The sequence below is a fragment of the Monodon monoceros genome, unplaced genomic scaffold (assembly GCF_005190385.1).
Source record: "Monodon monoceros isolate NGI ecotype Baffin Bay Population unplaced genomic scaffold, NGI_Narwhal_1 Super_Scaffold_21, whole genome shotgun sequence".
Taxonomy (NCBI): domain Eukaryota; kingdom Metazoa; phylum Chordata; class Mammalia; order Artiodactyla; family Monodontidae; genus Monodon; species Monodon monoceros.
The window spans coordinates 145,785,331-145,802,205 of NW_021703778.1; the positions used below are offsets into that span (position 1 = coordinate 145,785,331).

General features: G+C 51.3%; 1 protein-coding gene across 2 annotated transcripts in view; it reads right to left on the bottom strand.

The window, feature by feature from the left end:
• ELMSAN1 (ELM2 and Myb/SANT domain containing 1) overlaps nt 1–16,875 on the bottom strand; it is a 67,254-nt gene that overhangs the window by 7,886 nt on the left and 42,493 nt on the right. For both annotated transcript variants that reach the window (XM_029237309.1, XM_029237310.1), the window contains exons 2-9: nt 13,387–15,062; nt 11,911–12,210; nt 6,053–6,398; nt 3,967–4,033; nt 3,327–3,469; nt 3,103–3,206; nt 2,556–2,631; nt 1,754–1,842 (exon numbers count right to left, since the gene is read on the bottom strand). In XM_029237309.1, the coding sequence (XP_029093142.1) occupies nt 1,754–1,842; nt 2,556–2,631; nt 3,103–3,206; nt 3,327–3,469; nt 3,967–4,033; nt 6,053–6,398; nt 11,911–12,210; nt 13,387–14,826 (2,565 nt within the window). In that variant the 5' untranslated portion in view covers nt 14,827–15,062. The remainder of the gene's footprint in view (nt 1–1,753; nt 1,843–2,555; nt 2,632–3,102; nt 3,207–3,326; nt 3,470–3,966; nt 4,034–6,052; nt 6,399–11,910; nt 12,211–13,386; nt 15,063–16,875) is intronic.

A 16,875-nucleotide genomic window follows, 5' to 3' on the forward strand; every position in this document is an offset into this window, starting at 1 on the left:
AGGAACTCAGGGGAGACTAACACGCAAGCCCTGGAAAGCCTGAAGAGGAAGCAGGAGGCTAAGTCTTGTTCTAACTCTACCACTAAATGGCTGTGTGGCCTTAGGCAAGGCTCTTGGTGTGAAAGTAGTGAGTGGGATGAGACCAGATGATCCCCAAGGGCCTCCCAAGCTCTGAAACCCTAGCCCTCCTGTTTCACAAATCCATTTGGCCACTGGGTTTGGTTTCTGGACTACCTCCCCCCGACCCCCAAGCTGTTTTCTCTGACTCTCCCCCATCTCCCCAGACTCCCAGACTGCTCAGCCAGCTGCTGGGCTGCACTGGGAACTGGGGTGTCCTGTCCACAGAGCCCAAGGGGTCAGTGAGGGCCCTCTGTGCATGAGCAGGAAGCAGACATGACTCATCTCCCAGGAATGGCCAAGTCACAAATTTATTAACTAGATCCTGTTTACACTTTTACTATCAATTCCCTCTGATCATCTGTTAGCCTGACCAATGGTCTGCTCTTTTCATTAAGGCATTAGGGGCACCTCAGTGAGCTTCACTGAGGCATGTACTTCCTGGCAATATTGCCCAATAAGGGAGCCCAGCAAACGACTGTCCTCACAACAGGGCCCTTGTAGGAGAATTTGTCAGCACTTGGTCCAAGCCCCAGGGCGTTCCTGGTACAACCTACAATCCCAGGAGGAAAGAACACATTCTGGGAAGCACTCTTCCCTCAGCTGTCCACACAGCTCACTCTCGCCATAGCCCAGACTTTGTGAGACAGGGCTGGTGGGAAGATGCAAGCCCTTGGATTAGCATATCACTCTCCCAGAAGAACACAGGGGCAAGACAAGAGAATCTAGGAAAACTAGGCCTAGGCTTCCGCTACTCTGTCAGCTGAGTTACTGGAAGGAAGCCCCGGGCCTGACAGGAAGTGGGCAGAAGCCCCCTAGGTCAGTTCTAGTCACTTGCTAGCTCTCGGTCCCCTCATCTCGGGGTGATTTCTCCTCCCACTAATTGTGGCCTTTGAAGTATTCCAGCCCCTTAGGATGGCTCACCTCTGCTTGCAGCCCCCCTTCTCTTCCTGTTCTCCCTTAGGCAAGTCACTATTTATTTGGTGCCACTGGGTCTGGTGCCCACTCAGGCCCCGCTCTGGACTGAGACTTCAGAGTATGGCCACCCTACCCTAAGGTGAGGGAAGGGGCTTAGAACCAAGGGGGAAAAGCCCTGATCATTTCCATTCTTGTTTTGTTTAGAAAAAAATGTCTCTGGGGACTTCCCTGGTGGCGCAGTGGTTAAGAATCCGCCTGCCAATGCAGGGGACACGGGTTCAAGCCCTGGTCCGGGAAGATCCCACATGCCGCGGAACAGCTAAACCCGTGCGCCACAACTACTGAGCCTGCGCTCTAGAGCCCGCGAGCCACAGCTCCTGAATCCACGTGCCACAACTACTGAAGCCCGTGCGCGTAGAGCTCATGCTCCGCAACAAGAGAAGCCACCGCAATGAGAAGCCCGCACACTGCAACTAAAAAAAGCCTGCGTGCAGCAACGAAGACCCAGTGCAGCCAAAAATAAATTAATAAATGTATTTTAAAAATAAAGAAAGAAAAAGAAAAAATGTCTCTGAAGCTACTTAGTGGCATTGACCTAACTGCTTTATAAGAGGTCTTGGTAAGCAATTGCAGGGCCCCCCCACCAGCAGAGGGAGCCCCCAAATCATGCAGGCAGCTCCTGCCCCTCTCTTGCCCCCAAAACAGAGCCCCAGCTCACCAGCTTCTGCACCAAGAAGAAATCCTTCTTGTAGATGGCAATGCCCTTGTTGAACAGCTTCCTCTCAGCCATCTTCCACTGGTCGGAGCCTGCAGGGCAAAGAGGAAGCCAGGGTAGTGAGGGGGTGGGACTGTGAGCACTGCAGGGGCAATTCTGACCAGCAGAAAAGTGTGAGGTCATCTAGCCGCTGTCTCTGCAGGCGTTCAGAGCTGGCTCCACATCCTGCTTCTGCCACTTACTAGCCATGTTGCTTAGCCTCTGAGCCTCACTTTCCCCACTTGTGAAATGGGAACTAGTAATAGAAGCCACCTCACCAGCTGTGGTACAGACTCAGTGAGACAGTGCATGTGGAGCCCTTGGTGATATACCTGGCACAGACGGGATGCACCACTTGACGGGGGTTGATACCAGGGACTGCTATGAATATGCCACTTGGTCAATGTCCCTCTTAAAGCACAGTCCCCAGAATGGGACATGGCACTCCAGGGGTCCTCTTAAGTTCCAGCACCTGATGCCAATTTGGATGGCACTCCCTGGGTTCCTGCCCCTTATACCCACACCCTGGGCTCTTCTACCCAGATGGGCTCCCACCTGCTTATGCCCTTCTCCCTTCCCTTGCAGGGCACAGGAAGCCCCTTGAGAGCTACCCCAGCTCTGGTGTCAGTCCCCTCACACTGGATCTTGGCTTATCTGCCCCCCACCTCTCCACCCCCGCCCCACCCTGGGCTGTGACTCAGCACTGAACTGAGCCCCACTGATGCTGGAGACCCCTCGAGGCCCCAGGCCCACCCTGCCAGCCCACCTGTGTAGTGATAAGTTGCCAACGGGTGGTTGTGGAGCCGCAGGGGCTTCTTCAGTAGCAGCTTATTCAGCGTTTCCTAAAAGGGAAGTGAAGAAAAGGTCAAGGCCCTGGCAGGGGTCTTGGTGGGCAAAATTCGGACCTCTGAGTAGGGTGGGCACCCACTCTTGGCCCTCTTAACTGCGGAGGGGCAAGAGGTCTGGCAGGATGGCAAGGGCATGGGGGTTGGGTGGCTCAGGGCCTCTTAAAAGAGGAAACACATGGTCCCCAAGGCAGGCAGCCACAGATAGAGAAGGCCCTCAGTGACAGCCCCGTCCGAGGGTGGGGACCCACTACCCAGTATCAGAGACTGGGGTGGACCTTGCACAGCAAAGTCTGTAGTTTGGAACCAGGGCTCCCTCAGGCCGACCCCCTACTATCCCCAACTTGGTCAGACCTTCCTGCCTGCCTCAAATCAGCTCGCCGACAGGCCTGGCTCCTGGACAGCACACACACGGATCCCTGCCAGCCTCCCCAAGGAGCCCTCCCTCCACCAGGGGCAGTGTCTCACCAGGATGTCTCCCCTGGACTCGTGCAGACAGTGCAGGGCCAGCTCCTGGTTGGTGCCAGCTCCAGGGAAAATGCTGGAGCAGGCAGCTGTCAGCAGGTCTTCCACTGGGGAGGGAGGAGAGAAAGGCACTTTTAGGGCTGGGCTGGGCAGGGCTGCATGGGGCAGAGCCTAGCCCACCCACTGCCTAATAGCCAGCCTTTGCCTGCTGGCTCGTGACCTCTCACCTTGCCTCTGCTTCTCCTGGCTGCTCTCTAAGTCCTCCCATGGCTGCCACACCAAGTCGGCCTTGTGGGAGTCTGCGGCTGCCAGGGCGCGGTCCCTCATCGAGGGGATTTCTGCTTGGAACCGGGAGCCCACGTTGATCCGTCTGCAGGGGCGGAAAGGGCAGGGAGTGAGGCTTCACCATGTGGGGATGGGGAACCCTACTTCCTCCCTGAGGATGGAGAAGATGCGGGGGTAGCTGGCAGAGGCTGAGCGCGGCAAGGCTTCAGCTGGGTGTAAGGGAATCTGGCTTCTATGAGGACAGCCTGGCAAGTGGCACCTGGTGCTGTCAGAAAGGCAAGGCCCAGAGGTTGGAAAGGGGAGAAGAAGCTCCAGGTTTACAGACAGGGAAAGACTCTTGGACTGCCCTTCTAATTCTCCCAGAGGCAAATTCAAACTGAGCTGGTCCTTTCCTTCCCTGTGACTTCCACACAGAAGCTGGGGTGGGGATCAGTGAAGCCCAGGGCTAAGTGCAGAAGCCCAGAGAGGTCTGCTCAGCCCCCAGCCCACAGAAGCCTCCTCTTCCTCGTAGGGCCCACCTGCATGCACCGGACTCCAGCTGGCCACCCTCACCCCCTGAGCCAGAGGCTGGGCTGAACTTACGGCTCGATGCTCACTGGGGTGGCCTCCCCCATCACAGAGAGGACAGGCGGGGTGACTTCAGCGCTATCTATGGGACAAAAGGCAGGTTAGTAAATGGCACCCTCTGCCCTTCAGCAAAGCCACCCTCTCCAACCCTAGGTGGCTGCTCTTTACGCACAAGAGCCACAGCAGTGACTCTGAGGTTCACACTGGGAAATCAGGCACCCTGAGTCCTGGCTCTGCAGCCTGCAATTGTGACAACTAGCTGTGACTTTACCAAATATGTGGGTGCCTCCGTTTTCACGCCTGCTGAAAGGGCCTGTCGCTACCTATCTCCCTAGGTTGATGTGAGGATTGAATGAAATCATGCACAAAACTGAGCCCTCGATAAATATTAGCTACTCTTATTACTACTGCTACCAGTTCCACTACTAGAGCCATGTTCTGCCCTGGGAGCGCCCACAGTACAGCATTAAGTCCAGCATTCAACTATGGTTGCTCTAGTAGAGAGGCTGAAACTTCCGCCACACAAACGAGGTGGTGAAGGAGATCACTGTTTCATAATTATCTTCTCACTTCCTTGCTGGGTTCTCTGCCTTGGTTTCTCCCCAGCTAATCTTAACGCCCTGTGTGATCAAGACACTCTCTTGCTCCAAAAGCAAAATCTGCTGACTCCTCTCTGCAACCTGAGAGAAAACTTCAACTCCTCAGCTCAGTGTTCAAGGCGGTTCCCCTGCCAGCTATGCATCCCACCACCGCCTTGCCTGGACCGTCCATCTTTGCAGGCCGCTCCCTCATGGCCCCTCGCGCTCCCTGCACAGTCCCACCTCTGGGCCTTTGCACCTCTCCTTTCTTCTGCCTAGTGTGCCCTCCCCACCTGCTTCCTAGTTCAAGCTCAGCTTTAACCCCACCCTCTCTTCAATAAATGCTTTCCTCACCACTAGGGCTAGCAGCCTCTGCAGGCTTCACTCACTGACTGCTGATCCCACTCTGCCTGAAACTTCTGCTCTCCTGTCTCCCAGGCTTTCAAGTCAACGCCCTAATGACCCAGCACTCTCTTTAGAACAGACCACGGTGTCCCACACATTACTGGTGCCCTCGCAGGACCCAGTTCAGGCTTTACACCTGAGTGCAAGAAAATCCTCATGGATGGACAGACCTCTTCTTTGCCGCCAAGCTGGTCTCAACAGCGACTTCTTCCTGCACAACCCAGGCATGGAGAGAAGCTTCCAAGCTTCCAGTAGAAGTGGAAGAGCCAAAGGCCAGCCAGCCCAGGGTGAGCCATTTCTCACCCAGACACCAGAGGGCACCAGAGAGGCATGCCACGATGAGGTCAGGGTCAGAGGTTAATCCCAGGACCGCACTGCCTCACCTCTGTGCTACCTCTGGTCGGGATTACTCTCCATCTTCTCTATCACCCTGAGATAGGATTATCCCATTTTTCAGGGGAAATGAATTCTTGTATGGAGTGGGCAACATTTTTCAGCAATTCACCACCCAGGCCAGCCAAAATGTCTGCTCTGGGCCAAAATGACTGTTCAAGAGACACAGGAGACAGGATCTGCCACCTGTCTTAATTTGTTCTTAATTTGTCTTAATTTGGTCTTAATTTGTTCTATTAAGAACAAATGTGACACACCAGGCACAATGTAAAGTGCTTTACGTGTGTTAATGCATCTGGACCTCACCACAACCCTCTGAGGTAGCTATTAGGTTGAACCATAGGAAACTGCTGTTTGTGGTTCTAAAAATAGCTGAATACATATTGGCAATTTCATCATTAACCAAACACTACTAACAGCCTCATTTACATGCTGAAGAAACTGAGACCCAGGGAGTTTAAATCACTTCCACAGGGGATGAAACAGTAAATTGTGGCATTGGGATTTAAGTCCAAGCAGTTGGGCTGACACCTCCTCTCCCCAACCACAGAATGTACTTGAGCCAGGACAACCTCCTTCTCTCTCTCAAAGGAGACAGTAGAAGTAGAGCCCCTTTTCCCATGGCATTCCAGCCCAACCCCGGCAGTGCCAGAAGCTGAGTCTTCCCTACCCACCGCCCTCCCACAATGCCTGCCCTCACGGCTGCTGAGGGGGGGATCACTCACTAGACCGGAGCAGGGTGCGATGGGCACTCTTTGGCGTGATGGGAGGAGGGGCTGGGATGCTGCTGGTCGACATGATGGCATTGAAATAGAGTCCGGAGCCTTCCCGCACGGGGCTGAGGATGGGGGGTGGTGTATAGGGGGGCAGCTCAAAGCTCCGCTCAGAGGGGTGGTCAGCTAGGCGGACAGGGGAGCGCAGGTGGCTCTGGTACGGGGTGATGTTGGAGTAGACGGGAGGGGCGATGAAAGTGCCCGCCTTGGTGGGGATGATCAGAGGCTCAGGCCTCGGCCGCTGCTTTGGTTTCCGCACTGAAGGTTCCCCCTCCAACTTGACGTTCATGTCCTCAGCCTGGAGAAGGAAACAGGCCAAGATGGCTCAGCCACCTACAACCTGGGAAAAACTGAAGTCTTTTTTTTTTTTTTTTTTTTGCGGTACGTGGGCCTCTCACTGTTGTGGCCTCTCCCGTTGCGGAGCACAGGCTCCAGACACGCAGGCCCAGGGGCCATGGCTCACGGGCCCAGCTGCTCCGCGGCATGTGGGATCTTCCCGGACCGGGGCACGAACCCGTGTGCCCTGCATCGGCAGGTGGACTCTCAACCACTGCGCCACCAGGGAAGCCCCATAAAAACTGAAGTGTTGACCACTGATTGCCAGTTGCACCTTTGGAACTTAGTCTGCCCACCACATCCACTAAGGCAAGCCTGACACAGGAAGCAGATCCTAACGCCCTTCTTACTGTCTCCTCTAGGGCAGGGGTCAGCACACTGTCTCTGTCAAGGGCCAGATAGTATGTATTTTAGGCTTCGTAGGCCACACACATATTCTTCGGTGCATATTCTTCTTCTTCTCCTGACCCCACCCCCTGCCCTTTTAAAATAATCCTTTGAAAAGTGTAAAAAACAGTCTTAGGGCTGGATTTGGTTCACCGGTCATAGTTGCCAACCCCTGCTGTAAAGTATGCTACAGGGCAGGGAACTATTGTAGTTAAGGGCCAGGCCCTGGAACTGGATTGCCTGGACTGGGATCTATTTCCTTCAATTACCACTTAAAATACTTAACTCTGTGTGCATTATCATTTTTAACATGGGAATAACAAATGCCTACCTAATGGGGTAGCTATAAGGACTAAATAAATTAATACATGGAAATCACTGAGAACAGTACCTGGTACATAGTAATTACTCAATCAATACTGACTGCTATCACTACTTAAACTCCAAGCTCTGCATTAGATGGAGGCTCGTATCGCGTGCCAAGACCCAAGCTAGGCATGGGACCACAGAGTGAACAAGACAGCCCTGTCCTTGAAGGACATTTATTCTCATAGTATTAGTCCTACCTTTGCTGTCAAATGTTAGTCCTTCTGGCTTACACTTCTCCCTGCTTGGTATGCCTTGTGGGCCTCCATACAGAATAGAGGGCAGGGCTGTACAGGAATAGAGGCCTTTCCTTGCTGCAACCCTATCCTCTCAAGAGAGAATGGAGGCCTACACGAGTGAGTGACATCAATCATCTCCCTGGGTGCACAGGTGAGACTGGCCACACTGACTGGGACCAGGAACAACAGGCTTTCTCCCCGTCCCAGGTTCCAGCTCCCACAAGACCTTCCAGCAGAGGGCCCTGAGTCCCCATGAGCCTTGGCCATGTCTTTTGGCCATCTGTGCCCTCTCTGCTCTTCTACAGACTAGGAAGAAATGACATTGCTCATTCTCTCCCCCTAAGGGGAACAATATGATTGCACAGAAAAAAATGCAGTGGAGCCAAAGGCCCCAAACTTCTAGACAAGAAATCCAACATGAACTCAAGCTAGCTGTAATGATTTGTGATTTTATAGGGAAAATGGATTTAAACTATTCTAAATATTTGACAATATTTTTCATATTGATTGTTTGTTTGTTTATTTATTTATTTAGGCTGCATTGGGTCTTCGTTTCTGCGCACGGGCTTTCTCTAGTTGTGGCGAGCAGGGGCTACTCTTTGTTGCAGTGCACGGGCTTCTCATTGCGGTGGCTTCTCTTGTGGAGCATGGGCTCTACTAGTGTGGGCTTCAGTAGTTGTGGCTTGCGGGCTCTAGAGCACAGGCTCAGTAATTGTGGCGCACGGGCTTAGCTGCTCCGCGGCATGTGGGATCTTCCTGGACCAGGGCTCGAACCCGTGTCCCCTGCATTGGCAGGCGAATTCTTAACCACTGCGCCACCAGGGAAGCCCTCATATTGATTTTTTAGGTGTGATGACATGGGAAGGAAGGAAGGGAGGGAGGGAGGGAGGGAGGGAGGGAGGGAGGAAAGGAGGAAGGAAGGGAGGGAGGAAGGAAGGGAGGAAGGGAGGAAGGAAGGGAGGAAGGAAGGGAGGGAAAGAATCCTTATGTATGGTGTACTTCAGGTACAAAACCAAAGTATTTATGGATGGAATGATGTGATGTTTGGGATTTGCTTCAAAAAAAATCCAGTGACAGGGAGAAGTAGAGGTACAAATGAAAGAAGATTGGTTGTATATTGAAAACTGTAAAAGAGGGTGATGGCTAAATACTAGGACTCATTATACCATTTTCTCTTCTTCTGTGCATGATTGAAAATGTCTGCAACACAAAGAGAGAGAGAGAGAGAGAAAGAGAAAGACCTCCCCAAAAGCCTGGTATAGTGAGAGTCCTCAGGCAGGATTCAAGGGATCCAAATTCCAGGGCTAGCTGTGCCACTACTTGGCTGTATGATCTTAGGTAAGCCTCTGGCCTTTTCTGGACCTATTTCCTCATCTATGAAATGGGTATGTTGAGCTGTGTAGTTGCTCAGGATCTTTCCTGCCATCCTCAGGACAAGCTGCCCAAGGCTCCAGCCTCCACCACAAACTCTCCCCCAACCAGAGAACAAGATTCCAGAGAGCAGAGACTGTGCTACTCATGATGATCTTGGAGCTCTCCTTTCTGTTATAGACAACAGGCACGCAGGCCAACTCTCCAGTTGAGAATGACTAATAAAATCTAGATGCTGTACAAAACCACATTTCTGCAGGTACCAGAGAACAAATTAGTTGGCAAAGAATTAAAGGGCCAAGATCCAGGGAAAAAAAAGGAAAGCCAAAAAGGTGAGCCCAGCATTTAGAATTGTGTTTTCCCTAGAGATAGATGCTGTTATGGAAGAGACAACGGAGAGGCTGAGAAACTGGGTAAAGCTTTTAATAAATTCAAGGAGCCAGCAGAATAAAAACTGGAGTTTAGAGCTTGCCAAGGAAGGAGAGCCTGGTGAACCCCTAGGCTTTGGATTGGGACTCCAAAGGGCTATATCCTCAGAATAAAGGTGAATCAGATATAGATTAGTTCTCAAATGGAATAATGTCCAGCTTCAAATCATCTGATTAAGTTAAAGTAATCCAGGATTGCTTGTGCTCTTTGCTACCTGTCAGATGCAAAGACAAATCCTCTCCAGTAGAGGAGAGCAGCATCCAGAGTCTTTAATTACCTCAACAATTTTTCATATATAATGTCTGACATTCAATAAAAAATAGCCAGATATACAAAAGAGTAAGATGTGATTTAAAAACAAGAAATAGCAGATAATAAACACAGACCCACAGGGATCCCATTAACGGAGCTATGAGACATAAACTTTAAGAAGACTATGCTTGGGAATTCCCTGGTGGTCCAGTGGTTGGAACTTGGCGCTTTCACTGCTGGGGCCCATGTTCAATCCCTGGTCGGGGAACTAAGATCCCACAAGTCATGCGATGTGGCCAAAAAAGGAAAAAAAAGAAAAGAAAAGAAAACTATGCTTAAGTTGTGCAATAAAATAAAAGGCAAGGTTGAGAATCTCATCAAAGAACTAGAAACTCTAAAAATGAACCAAATGAAAAATCAGGTTACTGAAAAATAAAATAACTGAAAACAAGAGTTCAATGAATGGGCTTAACAACATTAGACACAGCTAAAGAGAGAACTGGTGAACTGAAAGATAGGTCAGACTTAAAAAAAAAGAAGAAATGGAAAACATAGAAGTGCATGACAGACAAAATAGGGGATACAGTGAAAAGCACTAACAAAACGTGTAACTGGAGTCCCAGAAGGAGAGGAGAGAGAATATGGAGCAGAAGCACTCTAAACAGGATAAATACAAAGAGATCAATACTTAGGTTTCACAGCAAAACTGCTGAAAACCAATGACAAAAAAAAAATCTTAAAGCAACAAGATAAAAAGATACCTTACATTCAAAGGAGCAACAATATGGATTATAGTGATTTCTCAATACTGTACCTACAATAGAAGCCTGAAAACAATGGAATGACATCTTTAAAGTGCCAAGAAAAAAAAAAAAACTACCAACACAGAATTCTCTACCCAGCAAAGTTATCCTTCAAAAATGAAGATGAAATAAAAACATTTTCAGACAATCAAAGACTAATAAAATTTATCACTAACAGACTCACACTAAAGGAACTAAAGGAAATACTAAGGGATGTTCTTCAAACAGCATATAAATGAACTGAGATGGAAGCTTGGAGATATGAGAAGAAATAAAAAGCAACAAAACACTCTTAAGTATTTGAATAAATCTAAAATGAACAACAACTGAACAAAACCATAATGTTATAATGTCCTATCAATGTTACAATATAGGGAGAATGAAAAGTCATGTCAATAATTCTACAAGTTAGGGGTTAGGGGGAAATGGAGTTAAAGGGTTATAAGAACTCTGCATTGTCCAAGAAGAGGCAAAGCACTAACTTACGTTAGATTTCAATAAGCTAAGAATGCATTTTAATCTCTAGGAACGCTTCTCAACCAGAGGATTAAGCTCTAATGTCATAAGGCATTCACTATGTAATAAGTTGACTTCTCTCCTACACCTCTAGAATGGTACTAGCTATGTACCATCCTCCAGATAATTGAGAAAATGGTCACTCAAATCCCCTTCTGTAGGGCTTAATTCTCTAATAGAAATCCAGGTAATAAAGGCTGCTATGGTAATCACTAAAGGAGTAATACATAAGTATATAACTAATAAATTAATAAAGAGGGGAAATGGAATAACAAACCCAATCAATCCAAAGGAAAACAAAAAAAGAGGAAAAAAAAAGGAAGAAAGAAAAGGCAGGATGGGATAAGTGGACAGCAGATTTAAACCAAAGTTTATCAGTAATTACATTAAATGTAAACTGTATCAATGCTCTAACGAAAAGACAAAGGTTGTTAGAACAGATGATAACAAACCCCAATTACAAATCCAGTTGAAAGATATACCTTAAAGTAGAAGGATACAGAAAGGCTGAAAGTAAAAAGATGGAAAAGATACACATCCCATCCTCCTCCCACCCACACTAAGGGAAAGAAAGAGAAATATCTGACAAAGTAGACTTTAAAAGGCAAAAAGATTACTAAAAATAAAAAAAGAAACATTTCATGATAAAGTGTCCAACTAATCCAGTTCTAAATAAGTATGCAATTAACATTGCATCAAAATGTATAAAACTAATACTGACAGAACTAAGAAAAAATAGACAAAACCTCAATCTTAGTGGGAGAGTACAACATACATGCTTGTACTGACAGAACAAGCAAACATTTCTATATCCCAGTACCTAGCACAAGGCCTGACCCACATTAGAGGCCAAATCAAAATTTGCTGACCTGAAATAAAAGAGATTCATACATTCTGGATTTTCCTAAACAGTCCAAATTTCAAGTATAAAATTGTCTCTTTGTCCCTCATAAGTTCATCTGTCCAAAAGTTTTGTTTGGAAAATATAAATAATATCCCCATGGGTGACTTGAATCCCTCCTATACTGCCATGTTCTCCTTTTTCCCATATAATATTAGGTCACCAGGAGCACCCAGGTACTGAGCTGCTTGCATGGGGCGCCTCTCATACCTGAGCTGGGGCATCAGTCCCGGGGATACGGGTGGACCGCCTGCGGGTGACGATGACCGACGGCTTGTGTTCAGTGGGGTTCTGTTCAGGACCCTTTCCATCCTCGTCAACACCTCCAGCTTGGGCTGCCTCAGTTGGGTCCACAGCCCGCACAGGCACAGACACTGGGATTATGAGGGGTACCATCCCGCTGTCCTCTCGTGCTCGCTTGGCAGCTAAGGAAGGCTCAGAAAACTCCACCCCACACTTGGCAGTTGAAGCCAATACACTTTTCCGCTTCTCCTCAGAGCCACTGGCATCCTGGAGAAGGAGAGAGAGGAAATGGAGACGGTTAGAAGGTAAGTCCTGATCTGCTGGTCCGGGACCCCTAATCCCATTTGATTCAGGGACTCAAACACCCATGATGGTTCCCAATGGTCTTTGGCAACCTGGCCTTTCCCTGACCACCTTTTCCCCCACCATATTCCCAAATACTCTCCATAACCTCCCTTCTGCCAGGTTCTCCCATCCTGGCCTGGAGCAGGAATCCCCAGATGGCCAACTCAGGCCAAAAGTGGCTAATCGATGTGTTTTGTTTGGTCTACACGGTGCATGGCATGTGAAATAGTATCTACATATTCAAAACATATCTCTGCAAGAGAAAGCAAGCAAGGAACCTGTGCCAAGGTAAGGGTGGTCTTTGGATCTATTTCCCCACTGGCAACTGGCTGGAGTGAAGTCAAGTTCTGCAGCCTCCTACATATAGGTCTGGCCCTATAGGCTTCGAGGGTTGAGACCTCCAGTGAGGGAAGGGGCAAACACTGGCTTTGGAGTCAGATACTAGCTTCTGTCCTACCTTTGTGACCTTGGGAAATCCCACTTGGGCCTTAGCTTCTTTAGCAATAAAATGGGATAAATGCCAGCATCCCTTTCATAGGGTTTGATGAGAAATTACTTGTGATCAAAGATAAGAAACTCCAAGTACAACGTAGGTGCTCAAATTCTATTCATTCTTCTTCCCCATTTAGATTGTCTTTTCTTTCCAATCAACTTTATTGCTGTATAATTTACACACAACAGAATGCACCTATTTTTAATTATAGTTTGATGCATTTTGACAAGTATAACCACCTGTGTAACCACTACCACATTCCTGTCTTTTAGCATACTGGATCTGGAAATGGTTTCACCTCCCTCTACTTCCAACTCTGCAAGTCCCAAATGAAGAAGGCAACCCACGATGGTGTATTGCATTTTCCTGCCTGCAACCCTGCGTGTGTATAAAACCCATCTACCCTTCAGGTATGGATACACCTACTTAGAGATTCTTTGCATGCAGAGAGTTCAGAACTCCCTGAAATGGATGGGTTCTTTCATTTCCTTCAATGAAGGGAGAAAACTGCCCTTGTGACCCTGGAGTCACTTGCTCTCCCCTGGCCCCAGACACAGCTCGCCCTGCCCTCTGCCAGGTCTGTCCCCAGCCCATGCCACTCTCACCTTTGTGTTCTGCAGTGAGGCCAGCTCCACTGCCTTCTGGGCCAGGGTCAGCAAATTGGCCTCCTGGGATGCCCGGCGCCTCCGTCGAGTGCTCTGGATCACCCCACCCCGTAGCACCTGCCCACAGTCCCCTGTGCCCACAGCCCGCGTGCCCTCCTCGCTGCCCATGGCAGGAGCCTCCCGCTCCCGGCCATTGGGTGCCAGTCTCTCCCCGTCCGACAGCAACTGCGACTCCCTCAGCTCCAGCGGGAATCCCAGAGCTTCAGGGTGGGGCTGCCCCAGGGGGCCGGGTGGCGGCTGCTGCAGGGGCCAGTGGTGCAGGAACAGGTTGCTGGCGGGATCCTGCCCAGGTTGGGTGCCAGCCCCATCCAGGGTGGTGGAAGGCAGGACGCCCTCCTTAGAGAGGCGGCGGGAACGGCGGGGAAAGGCGATCTGGGCCTGAGGTAGCACAGGCTGCGGGGCTGACTCCTGCAGGAGGGCCTTGCGCAGTTCTGGGTTCATGTCAGGGTTTGGGGGGAAGGGGTAGGGTGCCAGGCTGTGGTGAGCCAGGTGGGACTGACTCAGTGGCCCGGCCGGCTGCAGGCCAAAGTCCTGGGGCTGCTGAGAGGGCGGCTGCTGCATGGGGTAGAAGTTCTCAAAGAGCTGCATCTGGGGCAGGGCCGCTTGCTGCTGCTGCTGCTGCTGCTTCTGCTGTGGGAAGGCGGCGACGGCGTTGGGCGGCGATGGGCCCTGCCGGAAGACCTGCCGGTTCACCTGGTGGCCGAACGCCAGCTGGAAGGGCTGCAGGGGCAGCGTCTGGTTCGGCGGCTTCTTGGTCACATGGAAAGAGTTCAGGGGTGCCTGGGGCCGCCCAACCTCCAGCTGCACCTTCTGTGGCACCATCGGCCGCACAGCGGTCCCAAAGCGGTCCAGCTGTGGCCCCCCTGCTTTCTCCCGCTTCAGTGGCTCAGGGTGGTTATAGTAGGTGGAGACCCCCATGCCAGGATGAGGGCTTCCCTTGGGTCCACTGTAAAGGGGGAGGCTGTGGCGATTCCATGTCGAGTGGGGCGGAGGCTGGCCCGGCTGCTGCTGCCAGCCGCTGTCACTGACACCCCCAACCCCTCCACGCTCCGGGCCCCGCCCTGGAGCCATCACAGAGTTGGGCCACTTGACCGAGCCCACCTGTTGAGACAACATGGTTCGCTCAGACCCATACACCACGGAGTTCAGCAGGGCCAGGCTGTTGGAAGGCGGCAGTTCCACAGGCTGGGAGGCGGGGGCAGCCCCTGCCGGACCCTCGTGCGCAAAGTAAGGCTCCTCCTTCACTCTGGACGGCGGAGGGGCCAGGGGCTGCTGTGGTGCTTGCAGGGGTTGGAGCTGCTCCTTGGGAGCTGGTTCCTGGTCCCCAAAGAGGCAACGCTTCCGCTTGTTCTGAGCCTTGGGCTGGGCCTGGAGGTTCATGGTGTGGCCAACTGGGCCCTGGCAGTGAGACCTACTTCACCAGTTGCCCATCCCCTGGGGGATGGTCCTGCTGGAAGCTTGGCCCTAGTCCAGCAGCCAGAGGGGGCAGAGGAAACGCTGGATGATGCGGTCGGGCACGGGGAGAAAGAACTGCTGGTGCTTCCTTCCTTTTTGCAGAGAGGCTCTCAGGCTCCTCTACTGTTCCCAGTTCATGATGCTCCACAGGGCCCTGGAGCCTGCAGACAGAAGAACAGTAATAGTGTCAGCCACAGCCTCCCAGGATGCCCCAGAGGGCAGCACAAGTGTGAGGGGAGGGTCTCAAGGGTCCTACAGTTCCGCTGCCTCCTGGGGACAAGCCCAAGGTCACAGAGCAGCATTGGTGAGGCAGGAGCCAGGACCTTGGGGAAGCTACCAGAAGGCGGCAACATCCCCCAGGGTGCTCTGGGACTCTCCCTTGTCCCACCACCTCGCCCTCCTGGTTAGTGTCCAGGACTGCTGCATTTGGTTGTGTAACTTGCGCAACGCACAAAAGCACCCGCCGAGGGGGCAAGTGGGGCTGAGATCCAGCCTGAGCCCCTGCAGTCAAGCTGGGATAAGGGGTAACAAAGGCCATGCTGGGTTCCCTACTCGTCTGAAGCCAGGCCCCAGCCTACTGGGCAGCCAGGCAGGTCCTCTCACATCTGTCCAGGCAGTGGCCTCCCCAGTAGACCCCGCAGGAGTGTTTTCAGCCAATGCTTCCTCTGACACTCCATGCACCTCTCAGACAGGAAATGGAGAAAACATTAGTCATTCCCAACTGTGCAGCCCATGGGTCGGGAGGTCCACCAGGCCCTTGCAGAGTCCTGGGTCCACGTCCTTTACACTGAGGCACGTAGGTGAGGCCCCGAAGGATGTGTGCAGTCCTAACCCCACCCCTGGGAGGAGCTGCTGGGTGGAACTGTGGCTGCCAGTGTTCCCCAACAGAGCATGGAATGGAAACCTGTTTTGCAACCTGGGCTGACTGGAGACAGGATCTGGCCTGGTAGCCGGCCAGCAGTCCCCACCCACCCTCCTCCACTGCCAAAGAGCTCCTGGCATCTTGAGCAAAGGAAGAATATAGCTACGATACCGAGGGGGGTGCAGATTTCTAGAACTTAGGTCCAGAAGGTTTCTCCATGACATGGTGTGACTAAAGGGCTCACAGTGTTCCTGTGTTTGTTTTCTAACTTGATTAAAAAAAAAAAGATTGCTCTATTTATCCTGCTACAGAGGAACTGAGACCAGTATTTTATAATTTACATGTGTTTTTATTACTTACATGCAAGTTATAACTTACACCTATACCTTGCGTGTATTTTCAAAGACTTTTTCTTTCTTCAGAGAGGGTTGGTTTTGTCTTTTGTTTTGTTTGCCTCTCTGGGAAGTTGGTGAGGGTGGGAGCTACATGGCCCACCTCTTCCCCATGCTAAGATTCTGATCCTGAGCCAGTCCGTCTAGCAGAGGAGGGGAGCTCAGGAAGCCCCCGCGAATAAATCTGAAGGTCCAGGCTGACCTCAGACGTCAGAACCTAGATGCCCCAGGTCATCGTTAGTAGCCCCAGGAGTTCCCAGGAAACCAGCCGAGAGGCGCAGAGGAGGGCTGGCTGGGCATGCCGGGCAGGCTCTGGTATGAAGCCCTGGCTACACCCGGCGATGCCCCTGGCCCCAGGGAGGCGGCCGTGCTATCGCTCCTCCGCACGCTTCCGCAGCTTCCCAGCCCTTCCCCTCCCGCGGCTGCCTTGACTCACTCCAACCCCCTGCTGCCTTTCACTTTCACCCAGCACTCAGAAGGGGAGGAACTTCCTCCTCCATTTCCTTCCTCAGCTCCCGGCCCTGATGTGAGTGAGAGCGACTCTCCGTGCTCGCACCCCCTTTGTCTCGCATATGGAAGCTGGGGGAGGGGGAAACTAGGAGGGCATCCAAGTCACCCAGGCCCCGCCACCGGGGGAGGATTCGGACAAGTAGCGAGTGCTGAGGCCACAGAAACCGCCTTCTGAACAAACCCCTTTCTCTTGCTTTTAAACTCTCATTT